At 34.9% G+C, this 20,095-nt stretch overlaps 1 protein-coding gene across 8 annotated transcripts in view; it reads left to right on the forward strand.

Annotated features, from left to right (window-relative positions):
- SNTG1 (syntrophin gamma 1) overlaps positions 1-20,095 on the forward strand; it is a 332,486-nt gene that overhangs the window by 302,549 nt on the left and 9,842 nt on the right. For all 8 annotated transcript variants that reach the window (XM_090137577.1, XM_031612876.2, XM_090137575.1 and 5 more), the window contains 2 exons: positions 2,140-2,292; positions 6,203-6,295. In XM_090137577.1, coding sequence (XP_089993703.1) covers positions 2,140-2,292; positions 6,203-6,295 — 246 coding nt within the window. The remainder of the gene's footprint in view (positions 1-2,139; positions 2,293-6,202; positions 6,296-20,095) is intronic.

A 20,095-nucleotide genomic window follows, 5' to 3' on the forward strand; every position in this document is an offset into this window, starting at 1 on the left:
TGTAATTCCACATAATGCTGTAGTATTGTTTCAAAAAATGAACAATTGTATTATTATTCATATTTTTTCTCTATTGCCTCTTGTCAAGAATAAGTGGAGATGAATTCAAAATATTTCTAGTTTTGTCTGAAATTGCAAGTATGAAGACTTAAATTATTCCCTGGAAACAACATGTGCCTTACACATTACATTTGTTAAACTACATCCTGAATAGGCCTATTTGATTATGGACCAACAGGTGTATCAGTCAGTTGTAGTTCTGGGACCCTGATGAATTTAAGACTCCACTAAAGACCTATTAGCTGAGAAGTGCTGCTACACTGTATGAAGTAGCTGTTCTTCCTTAGAAGAAGGAAGCTGGATTGGCCATCACCTTTATTCAGCCAGTTCCTGTTGATAGAGTTTATATTGCCAGGTTCTGGATGGTATGTTTTATGTTGATGCACATATTCACAAGATTAAACATTCGTCATAGTGATACTGTTCTGTGTACTTCAAGGCTGAGCATGCAGTACAACAGAGTTGTCATTGATAGCAACCCAGACATTATGACCAGCATTTTGAATGCTGGCCAAATCCTACTGTAATCAGAATTGACAGAGAAGTATTTTCCGTAGGAGACAGACTTATTTAGCTACATCTAACTAGTTCATCTAGTTCATCTGAGCACAAGTGAATAGTCTGTATTTATTTTTGAGTATGCTGTTTTTAAAATCAAAAAGCCTATGTTCATTCTGGTTTTTCTATCCTTCTGTCCATTACTTAATGCTGTTGAGGTGCTAAGCTTAGGAACTGTTGGAAGGTACGTAACAAAGGAGTTCATTGCTTCACAACAGTTGATCATTTTAAATTCTGAACAATTCAATTTTGTCAAAGTGATTGAAAAGAGAGGCTGTATTGCCTTCACAGCTGTTTTCTTCTAGACGCTAAAAGTATTTCAAGTCATGAGCATCCAGGAATGGATTCTGTCCTAAACTTTCTGAGTAAGTCTATCACTTGAAAGAAAAGGAGGAAAGCAGTGCTCATTCCACTACTGCCTTCATCCCTTCTCAAGATTAATAGTTTATCATAGAGATTCCAGTTTTGTACATTTCCATTTTCTGCCACCTTGAGGATCCTGGTAGCCTGCCCCAGGTTGGCTTGAACAATATAAGGCTTGTATTACTAGTTATGGTCCCTCTTTGGTCTGTTCAGTTTGTGATAACCAGATGGCGATACTGTCCTGGGAGTATTCTGTTGATCTCAGTTATGACCTCTGCAACAAGATAACATGTAGAAATTTCACCTAAGCTACATGTACCCAAATTTTCTGAACTGTTTTCAAGGACAGCTGGTGAGCCTGTGCTTTCTGACAGCTGCTTTGCTGTAGTAGGAACAATATTAATTAAAACATTTTCTGCAAGGACATTTTTCAAAAGGACAAATTACATGCTAGTATTTTAGCATATAAAGTATCCTCTACTCTTTCAGAAAGAAAAAAAAAATCTTTGAAAAACATTTAAGTGATAGATTTCCCGATTAACTTGATTATTCTTGATTTGCTAGCAATCATTAAATGTTATATATTTCTGCAATCAGACATTCCCTGTATGTTGTTGCATTGAAAGTAAAGCCAAAAGTATCTTCCTTCTCCAGGTCCAAAGCCAGCAAACTAATCACTGGTCACCAACGTAGTCTCTGCTGGTAATATACAGCTGTATACAGATTTTACGGTGGATATTTAAGCCATCAGAAATATGGGCTTATTTTATCTAGCTTCCATAGGCAAAGAAGAACAGATGGGCTTTTTAGATACTTAAATAAATCTGTTGCTTCCTTTGGCCAGCCCTTCAAACTAGAATGGGAGAGTCACACAGATCAGAGAAACTTAGCTTTTTGTTCTCACATAAATAGAAAGTGGTTGCCTTTTGTATTATTTACTCAATTTAAAGACATTTAGCTGATAACATTTTTCACTATTTGTTAAAAAAAGTGAAATTTATGCCAGATATACTATGTTGTTCTGTACCATCCTGAATATCAGAATCTGTTTAAAATTATTTGATATGTCCATGTTTAGGCTAGATTTGGGGCATATTTGCAACAGAAAAAAATATTTATTGATGTATGCCAGATTATATAACTTCAGGTTTTCATCAGGACAGTGATCTACTGGACCGGCGGAAACATTGTTTTGGTGTCCAATCTGAATCTGGAGAAGATCTTTACTTTTCCGTGGAATTAGAGTCTGACCTAGCACTATGGGAAAAAGCATTCCAGACAGCAACTTTTTTAGAAGTTGAACGGATACAGGTGAGAACAACTGCCTTGTTGATTGCCTTCTGGTACATTAACAGATTATGACAAAATAAAGACTTAAATGAAGATATTCTCTGTCCTTATGGAACTCTCAAATCATTATTATTGGAGAAAGATATGAGGAAAAAAAAATGGGAGAAAAAAACCATAAAAATTATGATTAAAAAGTTATCATCCTTAATGGATGTTTTAATATCCCAAGCATTAAAAATAATGTGGATGGAACAGTTTTAATTGAAATTGCAATGAATTCTGTACTCCTACAAAATCATTAGTGTATTACCCTGTAAAAATATTGGCTAATACTCACTTTCCATGCCATCATTTTCTGCATCCTCATGTTAACACAAGCTCTGATGGTTCTTTGGCTTTATAAGTTAAATTTATTTAGACAAATTGTTAGCTACATATATATGTATATATACGCATATATATATATGGCCTTCTTCTGACCTATAAACCAATATTGCAGATGGACTGAGCAGTAGCTAATACACTAATGGTGATCCATTTTGTAAATGATGCACTACTCTCAGTTTTAATGCTTATTACCTTTGTTGGAGGAGGAGTTTGAGAAGGTTCCATTTGTATCTTTGATGTGCTCTGTTACCATTTACAGGAGCTACTCTTACCTTTTGAGCTCTGGTTATTTGTGTTAAAGAATACTAATGTAGTTTTTCTAAATAACATTTTCAACAGCATATACCTCTGCTACTAAATATTTAAGATGCTTTGTCTTTCCTGTATAACAAGTGTAATGTTCCCAGAAAGCCTACTGCACCATCCATAAAAGAAAATATGGCAATTTTATAAAATAACCTTTAACCCTGAGTTCACTTCATATTTGTTTGTCTCTGATACTGAATCATTCTGTAGCATTTCTAGCTCAGTTTTTTTTCTCTCTAGTATGAGAATTTCAGTTATTCAAAATTACTCCTGTCTCCCAAAAAGAGATTCTCTAAAAACCTTATCCTCAGATTTTTAACTTTTTTGCACTGTTGATGTTCAAAGTAGCAGTGAACAGGTCAAGGTATTTATTTCCTGAGTCTAAATGATTACAGTGCATTTGAAAAAGTGGACAAACAACCATCTTGTGATAGATTATTGCTGTGGAACATGCACTTATAATTTTACCTCTCTTTCTTGCTTCTCTTTCTGTATCCCAGTTTGGAAATGAAACAAAACAAAATGTTCATTTTTTTTATAATATAACTGGCCTTGGTTCCCCTATTTTCTTTCAGCAATCTGTTGCTGAATTGATTTATCCATCAATTTCCAGATGAATATGAAGCCTGGTTGGAATAGACAGTGATATAATTTGTCTCTAAAACATTCTTTCATTGCCCTGAGAGGAAAAAAAGGAGCAGGTTCAAAACCAAGGCTGTAAATGTTTCCTAAAGTTCTTTTTTATGCAGTTATATTCATATAAATATTAATATTTCACGTGAATGATAGTCCAGCTGTATGCAGGTTTGTCATATTATGAAATCATGTAATTTTGAGAATGTAACCACTGTTTAAAACAACCGTTTAAAATTATTCAGATGTTTTGCATATTGTGCTATAATCATGCAAATAATAACAGTGTTTCTCAAGTAATATAAGTTAGCATCAACCTCTACTGAGTTTAAATGAGACAGAAATTTTATATATATCTAAAGAATATATAACAAATGCAAATATTTAAAAAATGCCTCACTACAAATATTTGTAAGTTCCATTTAAGCCTAATTGATAACTTTTGCCAGATGTCTGTCTAAAACAAAAGTTAGGCAGACAGATGCATTTTGGGTTTTTTTTGTTGTTGTTTTTTTGTTTGTTTGTTTTTCAGAAAGAATCAAGCTGATAATAATTTGGCCATATTAAGTGATATGATACTGTTGCGTGTGTTATCATAATATGTTATGGTCCCTCTTTAGTTTTACTTAGAGTAGCAAAAGTAACTGATGATCTTTTATAATTAACTATTAAAACAATTAAGAAAGAAGTTAAAATGGAGATCCTTTTTCCTCACTATCTCACAGCTTTGTGAAGAATCATGAAACTGAAATATATAATGAAGTGCAACTATATGATTGCCAAGTTCATATAAAGTTCCTACTATTTATGCTATTTTTTTTCACCATTTCCATCATCTTTTTTTTTCTCTTGCTGTTCTTATTTGTATTGTATTTGCTTGTGACCTAATGTAAAGATTATTATGTAAGCTGCTTTGTAGTGCCTTGCTTTAGAACTTTGTCTCCTCTGAAACTGAATCTGAGTTTGAGTCTGAGTTGTATCTTGGACTTACAGTCTGGTTTCCCTTTGCTTCAGATATAGCTTATAGTAGGCTTACAATTTATCATTCTTTCCATAAGTTAGACTGGTTGTTACTGAGGAAATAGACTCTAAGGAAAATAATGCTCTGAGTTGTCTCCTTCAGCCCCTGATCTGCTGAATTATTCAGAAACTCAATTTAAGATTCTGTATTTTGTGGAAGAACAAGAAATGAATGCTGGATTATTTTCTTCTATCTTTTGAGAGGGGAATGCTTCTGTTTTGATAAGTTTTTTTATGACCTGTATGTGAAAAAATAATTATCAAAGCCAAACTTCCTCAATATTTTTTATCAATCGCTCTTAAAGACTAAAATACGTGATAAATGTGTACAAACTTTTTAATTATCAAGTTTCCTAAGAATTACTTCATACAATCAGCCACTCCACTGGTGGCCTGCATATTATGATGCACTTGCTTACCACTGATGCCCATGTTGTGCTGAATGAGGCCTTTCTCCACAAGCTGTGTATTGCCTTGCAGAAAGAGCCTGGGAATTGGGTAGCTTTTTCAGTGCAACAATGAGCATAGGCTGAGATGTCCTGCTTCTCATGAATCTTATCTTCTCAGAGAAGCTTATTAGCTCAGGCACAGAGCTACGTTTAAGCAATGTTGTGCTAGAAGTAACTGTGCCAGCTCAGTGTGCATTGTAGACTGCTGCTGCTGAAGGGGAGGTCAGATGAATTACACAGCGATACATATTTTGAGTCTGAGATACTGTCTCCTTGCCAAATTTCTATTCTAAGTAAAGGCTGTGTGTCTGTTCTAGATAACTTGGAGGTCTGCAAATAAAAATGTAGTTGTTTTACATATACTGTAAGAAGTTAGCAAAATAATTCTGCAAAATTATTTTGCTTTGCATGCAAAACTTGACCATTTTGCATTTGAGAATGTATTAAGTAGTAAATCACTCTGAAATACATTACTTTCTACTGATGAACGCTTTTTTCTTCTACTAATGAGATATTGCCAAAGGCAATATCATCTCCTTTTCTAAAAACAATGATTTAGATTCAAATTTTACATTTTCATAGCAGTTTTATGCTATGGCTGCTCAAATAAAAAACCAACAACCCAAAGCAAATAAACCCCACAATTTTATTTGCTATCATAAATACAAATACCATATGACTGTGACAAAATAGAGTTAAATCATGAATTTTGTGATTAAAAATTGTCATTTTTTTTCATGCATTTATAATTATAATGACAAAGTGCATTCCTGTACTATCTGAATTCAGATTGTATACATCTAGTAGAATACATGGAATTTTTTCAGTGTTGTAAGAAAATAAACCATTCACTTTTCCACCTCCACTTTAACAGTAAGAAATCTTCAATTTCCCGAGGGACATTTAAAGCTTTCACACCTTTGGTGGTTCACATAATAGCATATGACTTACTGTTACTCAGCAGTAAATCGGCCAATTTACACACAAATTACTTTTCATTTTTCTTTTGTTTTCCCAGATGCTAATTTTGAGATACATGTACAATAAAACAAAGAAATTCTGGTCCTAGAAAGAAGCTGAAGAAATGTTTTCTATGTGTTCTGTGGTAACTACCTTCTCTGATTTTTCATTTACAGTGCAAGACATATGCCTGCGTTTTGGAAAGCCATCTCATGGGGCTTACCATTGACTTTAGCACAGGCTTTGTCTGTTTCGACGCTGCAACAAAGGTAAAGATCTAAGACTTATTTAAATCGTGGTACTATTATTTCTCCTAATTTCTTACACTTTAAGATAAATAGTACATCCTTAAAATGTACCATTTTTTCTTTGTACTCTTGCAACAGATCATCTCGTGTCAACTCTCAACTCTCGTACTTTAGTTTAAACTTGGAGGTGATTTCTAAGTGATAAGAGAAATTGTATTTTGTTATATGCATGTTACGGAAAACTCAATGCCAACTTTAAACAGTATCTTCATTTTTTAATTTCATATGAAACGCAAACTGATTCAGCATCCTATTTTTTGAAAGGAAATAATCTTAAATTCAATCTGAGGTATAAGCTTTAAAAGGAACATATCTTTCTTTTCTCCTGATTGGGCATGTGTTTTATTACGGAAACACCCAAAATATTTTCTTAGATATCTTTGCTCAGAGGTCTTCAAAAAGAGAAATATGATCATACAAATATTTTTGGTACTTTTGCTGCCAACCCATGCATCAGAATTGTGCAGGATCCAAAAGGGGCAGGCAGTTCATAGAATCATAGAATCGCCAAGGTAGGAAAAGACCTCCAGGATCATCCAGTCCAACTGTCCACCTACCACCAGTGTTTCCCCACTAAACCTTGTCCCTCAGTGCCATACCTATACATTTCTTTCAGGGATCTCATCTCATTGGGCAGCTCATTCCAGTTCCTGACCACTCTTTTGCAGAAGAAGTTTTTCCTACTATCTAACCTGAACCTCCCTTGATGCAATTTGAGGCATCTTATCCAAAAGCTAGATATTTTGGAGAAGAGGCCCACTTCCACCTTGCTGCAAATTTCTTTCAGGGAGTAATAGAGAATGATAAGGTCTCCCCTGCACCTCTTTTTCTAAGACTAAACAATCCAGTTCTCTCAGCTGCTCCTCATGAGGCTTGTGGTCCAGACTCTTCACTGGCTTCATTGCCCTCATCTGACCATACTCTAGGATCTCAATGTCTTTCTTATAGTGAGAGGCCCAAAACTGAACGCAGTTGTTGAGATGTGGTGTCACCAGTGCTCAGTACAGGGGGACGATCACCTCCCTGTTTCTGCTGGTTACACTATTTCTGATGCAAGCTGAGATGCTACTGGCCTTCTTGACCACTTGGGCACACTTCTGGCTTGTGTTCAGCTGAGCATCAACCAACATCCCTAGGTTCTTTCCCTACACACAGTCTTCCAGCTACTCTGTCCCAAGCCTGTCATGTTGCTTGTGTGGAGTTGTTGTGGCCCAAGACCCAGCACTTGATCTCATTGGACTTCATCCCATTGGCCTCAGCCTAGAAGTCCAGCCTGTCCAGATTCCTCTGAAGGGCCTTCCTAGTCCCAGGTTGACACTTTCTCTCAGCTTGGTGTCATCTGCAGACTTACTGAGCCCCTCATCCATGTCATCAATAAAGATATTAAACAGAAGAGGACCCAGTACTGACTGCTGGGGAACGCTACTTGTCAGCAGTCACCAGCTGGATTTAATTCCTTTCATCACCAATTCAATTCAGTTCAATTCAACTATTGTCACTATATCTCATGCTTTTCCAGTTGGTATTAAAAGTACTCAGTACAACTGGTGACAGGTGAATAATATGCCATCGCTTTCTGCATTGTATTAATACGGGTCTGAATCTCAGTGAAGTCTCAATAAAGGTGAGAGTGGTCACTATTAACTGTTGAAAATGCCCTTTTCTCCAAAGAATGTGCTTCTACCCTATATCTCTAGTCAGTCCTTCTGACCACATTACTCCATTGATCAAACTCCTTTTTCTTCCCACTTCAATCTACTTTTTGGACAAGTTGGGATGAACTGAAACCCAAATTCTTGTGTAGACTTACTTGTTGTTGTTGTTTAGCAAATTATCTTTTAAGATCCATCAATACATGATTTTCAATTTAGGAGATATTACATAAAATGTCAGTGCAATAGAATTACATAATGGAAAAATATTGTGTAGGTTTTTCCCCCCTGACCAATAATGCTATAGTATTTTGCATCTCCTTCAAAGTTCTTGTACAGGTCTTGTTCTTGTAAGACTTTTGAAACCATTATTTGCAGTCCAAGCACACCACAAATTTAAGGTTGCAAAGTACAAGCAAAATTACATTTATAAATGTAACCATGGATGAGCAGTACCCCTTCAGTACATTTTCAGGAAATGTACTGTAGATTTGCAGATATAGATAAAAAGCTCTAGTAGAGATATAACTTCACTGTACTGTTTTCTCAAACAGGTCACTGTACCTTTCCAGTTTCACAAAATTTCTGGAGACTTCATTGTCAAGAACAATATTACTTATAAAACAGATTCTCTTTTGTCTAATACTTTTTAATTTTCTTTGATAGCAAAGAGCAGAAAAATTTTCAAATATTGAAATTGACTACTAAAACAAGAAGGCAACAATTAGCTTTGCCAATTAGTCCCCCACCAAAATACATGCTGATCACCAACACTAGAAGAAGTGCAGAAAAAAAAAAAATTCATACAGCTTCCACTTCAAGCTAGAAGATACTTGATTGGGTAGGTTGGTAACTCTGCCTTGTGGAAGCACTGCTTTCTTCCTTACTCAACTAAAGCCACACTGCACAACCAAGTAGCAGAAGATCCACAATGCAAGATGACTGAAATTAAGCTTTGATGATTTGATAACAACGTAAGAAAACTAAAAAAGAATGACTTCAAGTTGTGTCAGGGGACATTCAGGTTGGATATTAGGAAGAATTTATTCTCTGAAAGAGTGGTGAGGTATTATAAAGGGCTGCCCGGGGAGGTGGAGAAGTCACTTTTCCTGAAGATGTTAAGGAAAGGGTGGGTGTTGTACTTAGGGACAAGGTTTAGTGGGCAATATTGGTGGTAGGTAAACAGTTGTACTAGATGATCTTAGAGGTCTTTTCCAAACATTCATGATTCTGTAGTTCTGTGTCATGCACATTTCCATCTTCCAGGTCGCCCACACTTGAGAAGACTCATGACTCATAAAGCCTTATAAAACCATAGGTCAATTTTACTCATTTTCCTCTCACCTTCATCTTTGAAGCCTTGAAACCACATGGTGGAGCTGATACTTCTAAGGTGGCTTCCAGGCTCATCATCCAAAATGTTGTAAAATTTTAAGCCATGCACAATCTTAGCAGACTGCTGGGGGATCTTGAGGATCTAAACAGTGATGAAAGAAGTACATGTTTAAAGAACCAGCAGGATGTGTTACCAAAGTGTGACTGAAGTTAGATGAGAAAGGATAATATGTTATGCATCATCTGACAGATTGTGCTAATCCTCCTCCTTCTTTCCTGCTAGCCCTGCAGTGCATATCAGTCCACAAAGCATTTGTTGATCCTAGACCAGCCCTAGCAATCTTTGTTGATACCGTGCATTCACTGCACTTCCACATAGGCTGCAAGGAGAAGCAATGGTCTCCTGCTGATCTGTCAAATCCATCAATAACCACCTCCTATCTCACTCTAATCTCCAAAGCTCCCAACAGCACCATAAGAAAAAGCTGCATGTTCTGGCAGGAGTGATTTCCCATGAAAAAAATATTCTCTGTTTTTTGAAAGTTACTCTTATCTCCTCATTTTTCCATCTTTTCTACTTTCACTGTCCGTGCATTTCTTTGTATTTCTTGTGTTTTTGCCTGGTAAAAACAGTTTTGCCTTAACGCTTGCTAGTTTTCTTTTAAAAATAGGTTACTTTCAGGAATGGAGGGAAAAAACAATGATTGTAAAGCTCAGGCATCAATACAGTTAGGATTAGAGAATCCTAACGTTTTCAGCGTTGATTTTGTGTACCTTTGATATAGAAAAACAGGCAACCAGAATACACAGTTTAAGATAAAGACACTGTGTTAAACATACATGTTCTGTTAGCATGCATAACAGAGAGCTGACAAATGCTAATCCATTTTCATGAGCTCCTAAATAGGAAAAGCATTGCCTCCACTATCGTGTTTGTGGCAGGTGTAGGTTGTGACTCATAATGTTCAACAGTACTGCTATATGCACATAAAATGAAACATAAACTTGAAGTGTTTAGTCACATGAACTAGAAGTATTATTTCTCTACCCAATGTTTGAAATCTCTTTGCAAATCAAGAACTGTGAAAATGAAAACAAACAAAACAAAACAAAACAAAAAAAAAAAAACAAAACAAAAAAAAAAAGGAAAGAGAAATGGAAATCAGACTGTAGAACAAGGAAAACATGAATAAAATTTAAACTAAGTTATCAATATTTTATGAATGTATCAATGTAAGTTTGTAAGTTAAGATTGTATGTGTGTCCTAGGAACTACCACATGAAGTAACAAACTCAGGATTAAAGACAAAAATGCTTCTTGAAATGCTGTACTATCCATGAACAATTGCATCTAGTTGTGTATAGACTGCATACATTTTTACAATTAGTATTTCAAAAAACAGTACAAACTATTATCTTTCATAAGTCACAGTAGTAGAAAAATTGTGTTCAGTCACAGATTTCATCATTCCTAAAATAAATAGAAATTCCCCAAATAGATAGAAAATATGAATAAATTGGCTGCCAGTAGCAGTTATGATTCTTTTGCTACTTGCTCACTTCTATTATTTTTCCATTACTCATATGAAATTCAACTTCTCTTTTTTCCATTAGCACTGAACTTTAAAGCATATTCTATAGACTCCGGAGTTCAATGTCAAATAATTCATTCAATCCAGCTTTTACTCATTGCAGAATAGTACTACAAATAGAAAATATTTAAAGAAGTTGAAGGGATCTTGGACAAGTACTTGAAGGGTAGATCTAGTGTATACCATTTAATGAACAAGCAACATCAGTTTTACAAAATCTTTTAAGCTGCAAAACTTTGGATGCTGCAATTGCATTAGGAGATACTGTATAGGCATTTTTACTCTTCCACATATCTTGGTTTTGATCATTTTTGAGAACAAGATCCTGGGATAGGTAGATAGACCTTTGCTATAAACCACTATGGCAGTTGTTAACACTCCCAAGAATAAGCATCCCCAGATTACCTCTAAATCAACAGTTCCACTATTAAATGACAGCTGACATAACAGTACTTGAAGAAATCAGATTGATAAAATTAGTGTTAATGTTCTAAAAATTCTTAATATTCTGAAAAAAAATTATGTGAATAATTGCAAAAACAGTCTGGCGTTGGCCGGGAAAAGGAATTTTAGAACCCCCAGTGAACTGCATGTTGTCATGATGTGGAATACCAATGAAAAACTATGAAGCCATGACGCTAATATGAAGAGAAGTAGGAGACTTACCAGTTGCAATGATTGTACACAAAAATTCATTTTTCTGGTTCTTTTTATTTATTTATCTTTTATTATCTTTTTCCTTTGATAACTATAGAAAAGTTTTGAAAACAAAACTTGATATAAACTTTTTCTTGTGATGCGATTCTTCAGGAAAAATGATATTTTAAGATAAATTATCTGTCTTCTATGGGTTTCTCACTTAACATTTCTTAGACAAACTCATAGTTTTACAAGGTTTCATTTTAAAATATTCCCTTACTCTCTTTCACATTCAACTTCTAATTTTTACTTATCTATTTATTTATTTATTTGTGATGTTTTGATATTTCCCAGAACACAAAGCTCAAATACTAGCTTCTGAACATATCTGAGAAATCCTTTTTTAGTATTGTAGTGTAGTATAAGTTTTCAAGTAATTTCTGTTTTGTTCTAAAGTGTGTGTTCATGGTTTTGTAAGTATTCTCTTTTAATCACTATTGAACTGACCTATTTTTTAATAGTGAATAGTCACTACTAAACCAAAGCCAAGTTCTTCATTTTATGATGTGAACCATTGTCCAGCTTTTCCAATATTCACATTATTGAAGCAATTAAAATATATATATATATCTGATTTATTTTCCCTTCTTATACTTCCAGTTAATAAATACATTTTTCCAACATGCCTGACATAACTTCATAGATGTTTTAAAATCCAAACTCACTACTAACATTCATATGGACCAAGCAGTTATTATCAGATATTTGACCACAAGACAGTAGAGATCAAAATCTTACATGGAAAAAACAAGGCAATAATAGAATTGCGTAGAATTGCAACCTTGGACTTTTAGAGAGAGTTTTGACCTCTTCAAGAATCTACTTGGGGGTATCCCATAGTTAAAGCCCTGGGTCCAGGTAAGAGGGCCCAAGAGAGTTGGTTGGTACTCAAATCCATTGGCCCCAATGGGAGTGTTGAGGGAGCTGGGAGAAGTGATTGCCAAGCCACTCTCTATCATCTTTGAAAAGTCATGAAGAATTAGAGAGACGCCTAAGGACTAGAGGATAGCAATATCACTCCAGTCTTCAGAAAGAGGAAGAAGAAGAACCTGGGTAACTACAGATCAGTCAGCTTCACTTTCATTCCTGTGAAGGTGGTGGAACAGATTATTCTGCATGTCATCTCCAAGCAGACAGTAGAAAAGAAGATTATCAGGAGTCAGCATGGTTTTAACAAGGGGAATCCTTGCTTGACCAATCTGATAGCTGGGTAAATGGAGGCAGAGCAGTAGATATTGTGTACTTTAACTTGAGCAAGGTGTTTGATGCTGTCTTCCATAGTAACATAAGCTTTGGAAGTGTGAGATAAATGAGTGGACAGTAGGGTGAACTGGGAACTGGCTTACTGGCAGAGCTCTGAGTGTTGTGATCAGTGAAGTAGATTCTAGTTGGAGGCCTGTAACTAGTGGTGTTCCTTAGGAGTCCGTACCTACCAGATCTTGTTCAACATCTTCATCAGTGACCTGGATGAAGGAATAGAAGGTACCCTCAGCAAGTTTGCTGATCGTATGAAGCTGGGAGGAGTGCTTGACAAACGAGAAATTTCCATTCAGCAAGACCTGTACAGGATGGAGAGTTGGGCAAAGAGAAACCTGATGAGGTTCAACAAGGGCAAGTGTAGAATCCTACACATGGGTAGGAATAACCACATGCACCAATACAGATTAGGGGTTGACCTGGTGGAAGGGAGCTCTTTGGAGAAAGAACAGGGTGTCTTGGTGGGTAACAGGTTGGTCATGAGCCTTCAGTGTGCCCTTGTGACCCAGCAGGCCAGTGGTATCCTGGGATTCATTAAAAGAGCATGGCCAGCAGGATGTGGGAAGTGATCCTCCCCTTCTGTTCTGCTTTGGTGAGGCCACATTTGGAATATTGTGTCCAATTCTGGCCTCCTCAGTACAAAAAAGACAGGAATCTCCTAGAAGGAATCCAGCAGAGGGCCACAAAGTTGATTAAGGGCCTTATCTCATCTCATGCCCAAAAGAGCATCTCACTTATGGCTGTGAGACCTGGGACTGTTTTAGCTGGAGAAGGCAAGACTGAGAATGGATCTCACCAATGTTTATAAATATCTGTCTAATAGGCAAGACTAAAGTAGCTGTAGCCAGATTCTTTTCAAAAGTCCCAGCAACAGGACAAGGAACTGTGATTAGTTTCTATGATGCAGTCCTTCATTTACAGTAGTAATACACCTGGCATGAAAAGGTTATCTGCCTAATGATCATATGGAAGCTTCAAGGTAAAATTTGAAATGTCAACTGGAAGTATTATTAGGTTTTATATATAATCAAAAAATGTTTATAATTCCATCAGCATATGTAAAAGTTTAAGTGTGATCTCTGGTTTAGTGTTCTCACAGCATCTAATCCATTATGGACTTCTTTAAAAAATGTCCACCATCTTTGAAGTAATTTGTACTATTTGAAATCTGCACTATTTGAAATACTGGAAGAACAAAATTCCCTCTTTCTTCCTCTCATATTCCACTTCTATTCTGCTAAAAGTGAATTCAACAGCCTTTGTGAACGCTGATTGGATATCTTCCTTTCTGTTGTCTGCTTAATCAAGTTTTCTGGACTCTGTTCAGCTACATCTTGCTTAACAGAGGGTCACAGATATGCAGCATCTACTACAGACACAGTTTTTCTTTTGAGATGTTTTAGGCCCTAAATGTTATTTTTTCAAAAATATATAAATTCTAAACGTATGAAAAATATCTGTTGCAGATGTTGAAAGTTACAAATCAAGTTATTGCTTAGGTAATTTTTGCAGCACTGAATATCAGTGTCAACTGTAGAGAATGTTTTTCCCAAGAACTATGATTGCAGGTGGCCACTTCAAATCATACATTTGTCTAACACTGTCTACTTGTGTTGTTAATTGGCCTACCAGTAATTCAGAAGGACCATAGATGAGATGAAAGCCTCATTGAACATGATGCAGTGCAAACACCCGGGTTGCTGTTAAATAAGCTTTAATTTCTATTCAGTGAGTGTAATCTTTGTAGAACTTTCTAACAGGTGAAATAAACAGATATACTCAATGATACTAAAGGATCTCATTTTATTATTGCTTATCAAAAAATCATGTTGACTTTTGTTAATCTAAATATGCAGGTAAATTCCCACAATTCTCTTTTCCAATGTTAGTTTTCTTGTTTCTAAAATCTAATCTGTGAGGTTCTGAACTCCTGCTACATCTTCATTCCATTTCTCCCTAAGCATTTTCTGTGTGTATTAAAAAAAGAAATAAGCTTGCACTTTTGTGTGTGTCTAATCCAAAAACTTTCTGTCATTTTATTCACTATGAATAACAAAATATATATTCAATTTTTCTGTTGTCTCTCAACACAGCCCCAAAAGAATACAGCAGACCTTTTTATCAGGATATGTACTACCAGTGTCAGAGAATTCTACAATTTAGCCATTTTCTATTACCCTTAATGCACTCTGTCTGCAATATGTGTGCATCTATATATTCTTTTTGCCAGTATTTAAATATGGTGAAGCTGGTTTATGCCCATTTGGATTCATTGCTCCAGATCTTAGAACACTACTAAAGTGCATTCATCATCAGGAAGAAACACCACAACAGTATTTGAGGCATGCATTTTATTTCTATTTTTCCAGCTTATTTTCAGTTATTGGTTTCAATAACTATTCAGTTACTTCTCCTGAGGTCAGAGGGAGATCAGTGTAGCATCAAATCACAGTCAGAGAATCATAGAATAGCTTGGATTGAAAGGGACATCAAGGATCATCAAGTTCCAATCCCTGGACACACTGCACACTTCAAGAAAGAGAATACATTGCAAACAATAAATAGCATTACAATGTATATACATTTTTAATATCAAATGTCTACTCTGTAACGCAGAGAAGGATTTGTCTGAATTTCTTTGGGAAGAAACTCCTTCTAAGTAAGTATACATATCTGAAGATCTGTGCAAAAAAAAAGAAAAAAGTAGAAAAGAGATCCAGAGTTCAGTTATGGAGAAGGCAGAAAGCAACTAGACTCACTTCAGGGTAAAGAATTTAACTCATGTAAGCAAATATTTATTCCATACTTAGAAACAGAGACACTGAACAAACAGCTACTGTACCTTTGAAATAAATGCAGCATGGTTCTTACAATCCTGCTTTGTCCTGAAGGAACAAATTTTTGATAGGTTATCCATCAGCACTAAGCAAATAAACTATACTCTTTTAGCATTCTGTGTATCTTCAGTAATTGACAAGGCCAATTTTATTTTATTAGGGATGACTTCCTTTCTTCTTTCCTATATCTTTCGTTTATTCTTTATCCTGCATGTCCTATCCTGTCTTTCCCTTTGCAGTTATAAAGCGACAGAAGTTGACAAAGAAAATTGCCTTGTACCATACATATTTTGTAGTAAGACACTCTTCAGAGATCAGTAACACAGTAGAACTGAACATGAACAGTATCTTAATCCTTTTCCTGCTGCTATCATTATGGTCAAAATGCCTCTTTACAAGAATGCCATCTTTCTCAATTACAACTGAGACAGACAAATTAAGGTATATACAAGATGTCCAAAGACCCAATTACTTTTATTCTTGAAAATAGAGATCCACTGGACATTTTTACATTATTTAGTTTGACTTATAGAAGTATCATTAATTTTAGTCAGATGAGAAACAACATTAGTTTGAAAGATGTATGCTGAAATTTAGAATGATTGAGTAATATATATAAAATAAAGATTTGCCTTAGAAAGCTAAAGAGAAGCATAATTCAGTCAGATTATCAAGAATAAAGGAAGATATTAATGGAAAATACAACTACAGCTTTTTGAAGATGTCAAAGAAAAGACAACAGAAGACAGTTCAGTAATGAAACTATAGGCTATAAATTAATTCTGTTCTGGTTGAAGGCTCTCATGTTGACAAAATATAGGGGTTTTGTTTGTTTGTTTGTTTTTTTCTGTAGTGTCAATGCAAAATGCCCTTGCTAAATCATGTAATTATCACAGAGCTGTGAAGTAGGCAGATGGAAAGAGTATGTATATTCCTCATAGTTAGGTAAATAAAAATACAAAGATAAACTGCTTATTCATTGTTGGTTTGGTAATCTAGTCTTTGTTTAGTGTGAATCAGGCTTCTTGACCAAATAGAGGACCAAAACCAACACTCCAGTCATATCGTAAACTAAGATAACAGTGATTTACCACTATACTGGTACAATTGTTTAGAGGAGAACTGATTTGGTTTTCATAGCACTATCAGAAAAAGGGATAACTCATCAAAACTACATGATGTCATTTAGCCAGCACTTTGCAATGACAGCAATTGGTAGCAAACTGTCATAGGATGCAGTCATGAAAGTATTTTCTGAGGGTCCTTTTAGCATATATTCTCTAGATTTATCACCAGTGCATAGAAAAGGAACAATATAATTTTCTTTCATCTGTGTGACTGTGGGGAACCATAGCAGAATATTATGGGTGCTGAAGTCAATAGCCTTTCATCTATGTAGCATTTTTTTACTTCATTGTTGTTGTATCCATAGAACAAAAAAACATAGGCAGAGAGCATCCACAGGTAACTGCAAGAAAATAACATTAGCAGGAGATAATATATGCTAATTTTAGTAAAAAGGCTAGAGTAAAAAATTCCTAAATAATTACTTATAAATAATACTTTTTTAATAAAGTTTTGTCTGACAATCTCAGTCCCAGATATCAAGTGAAAAATATGCTGTTACTTCCAGTCAAGATAAGATTTCAGCTTTTTATTTTATTTTTATTCATCTCGGGAGATGTCTTATGTGTATTTTGTCAGCTCTTCTGCCCTGTTCATATGTTAGCATTGCATTTTTCTATTCTTTGAGATTAATTTTATCAAATGGTACAAAATGTAAAATGCAACCTAAGTGATCTATGAGTAACAGCTAGGGAAAGGATATTTTTCTTTTCATTAACATGTTACGTACCATATTTGTTGTTTTTATGAACTAAAAGGAATTCTGTCAGGGTGTATTATAAAATGTTAAGCTCAATGAAAATGAACATTCAAGCCTGTAAGCACTTCTATTAGAAATGATTCATAAAAAATGATTTAAAGATAGTTTATATGACATACACTGGTTCTTTGGTATTTTTTGACAGCTGTTTTACAAATGTACTTATTGCTCAGAAATCACTTTATACATAAAAATAAATTAATACATTTATACAAAATTATTTCAACCTAAGTTAACTCTCTATGGCAAGCACTTACTGTACAGTTCTGAAGAACTATGATGCTCAAAACGATGAAAAAATCATTCAGCTGTCTTTGCTGATGGTATAGATTTCAGATTCCTATTCCTATTGCAGAAGAATCAGCCTTTAAACTTAGCTATCCAAGCAGTCACTGAACTGAACACTTTGAAGCTAAAATAAGTCCATAGGAAATGTGAAAGATAACCACATGTGAAACTCTATTTCTTGTGTGTTTAAGTCAGAGCTGTAGCTATACATCTCTGTGAAACTGTGCACGTAAGTCTTGCTTCTTTGTTCTTTGGTTCTATGAAGTAGTTGCTGAATAAAGACAGACCAGTCTCAGTTCTCTGCTTAAACATTTTGCACTAACTAAAAAAAACAAATAGTCCTTCAAAAAAAAAAAAAAATGAAAACACAGACTGGCAAGAAGAAGTAAAGTAGTTCTTTTATTTTGAAATTATTCCATGCATAGTCAATGGTCTTTTTAATCTTTATGCTTTAGATGAGGAGGATTTAATAGCGTCTGCAAAGTTTTCTCTTAAAATGTCAGTTCTGAGAACCTGTTTTGATATTCTGAAGAAACAAGTGCAATCTTGATGAGATTATCTCTACAAGGATTTTGTCACGTCTACACTACAGACCTGATTTTGTAATGTATCTGAGAGCCATGCTAAGTAGAACTCTCAACACTCATGATATGCTTAAATTGAAGTGTGTTCTTGAATTATGCCTGTGGTTTGGTATGACCATCATTCACTGTCCACTGAGTGGGAATAAAGCAAGTGACAAAGTTGCATGGGAAATGCTGAAGAATTAAAGTTTTATGCATTCTTCATCTTCATTCAGATTTAATCTGATTTGAAAGATATTGCTCAGAAAGTAATGCCTCATATATAATTCCATGAAAACTACAAAGAATACAAAGAGCATAATAACAGTACTTGATAGAGCAAATTCTCAGCTTCAACACAGTATTTTTCAACATAATCACCACCACCAGTTATGCATTTTTGCCAACGATGGACAAGAGTCTGCATGCCATGTTCATAAAAATCTGCACCAGTGGAGGTAACCCACTGTTGTTGTCACCACTGCTGAAACACACCACCCACTGCCTCACTGTGTTCATATTCATTGTTTGATCTCCACAAACATTCAGAAAGATTCCATGAATGTCAATGGACATAATTTTTTCTTTGCTTCATATGCACTTCCATCATTTTGTCACACCTCCCGGCTGCTGCCATCTATCACACTGCATCAAAATGTAATGGAATACTGGTGGGAAGGTTCAACCTCTACTCCCATACCACCAACATCTGTCTCTGACATCACGGGCCAACATGATAAAATAGGAGGCATTACATTTGGAGCAGCCTTCATATAATTACAAGCTTCAATTTCGATACTGGAAAATAAATCTTGTACTTGGATTGTTACTGTGCACAATTAAAATATTATCATTTTTTCACCCTCTTCCAGTTATTTAGACAATTATGAATGTAACTAACTTTACCTTGGTGCAGGTGGAAGATGTATTTCAGTTTATAGCATAATGAAATTAAGACATTGGTACAGGGAGTTTGATTTTATTTTGGAAAGTTGAGAATTTCACCTCTCATTTTCTGTTTAATACAAAAAAAAAAAAAAAAAAGCCACTAAATGAAAATAATTTACAAACCATTAGGCCAAAACAAATAAAAAAAAACAACACCCAGAATCTTAAGTTTTTGTGTTGTCTAATTCAACAGCCTGATGTGAGTAAGGATGATCTTACAGTTATGTGAAAAAGTACGGAAATCACAACAAAAATATTACTTTTTCATAACACCTGCAGGGAAAAATACCTTTTAATTAGGTTGAAACTACTTACAATTAAAAAATGGTTCTTCTAGGCAAAATGGAGTTTCAAATGCTGCTTGACTATTTAAATCTACATTAAATATAATAAACGTAGAAGATATTTTTTTTGAGCCAGCTGTAATTAGTTTTTTTTATTCTATGATTATTTTGTCGAGCAATCTGTCTTTTTTCAACATGGTATGATGCAATTCGTAATATAAAGACTTGAATGACCAGTAATATGTGTGGAATCAATGATCTACTTAAATTCCCATTTAGAGCTTTAATAGGTAAACTCAAAATTAATTTTCATTTCTGGGTTTTCTTTTGTTACGTTATAAATTTAAGTATGGCATGCCATTTATGTAGATACAACTAGTTTTTTTTTTTATTGTTATTATTCCTGTGTAAGTGAAAAGAA

Source organism: Phasianus colchicus, chromosome 3 (genome assembly GCF_987193195.1).
Source record: "Phasianus colchicus chromosome 3, bPhaCol1.hap1.1, whole genome shotgun sequence".
In the NCBI taxonomy this organism is placed as follows: domain Eukaryota; kingdom Metazoa; phylum Chordata; class Aves; order Galliformes; family Phasianidae; genus Phasianus; species Phasianus colchicus.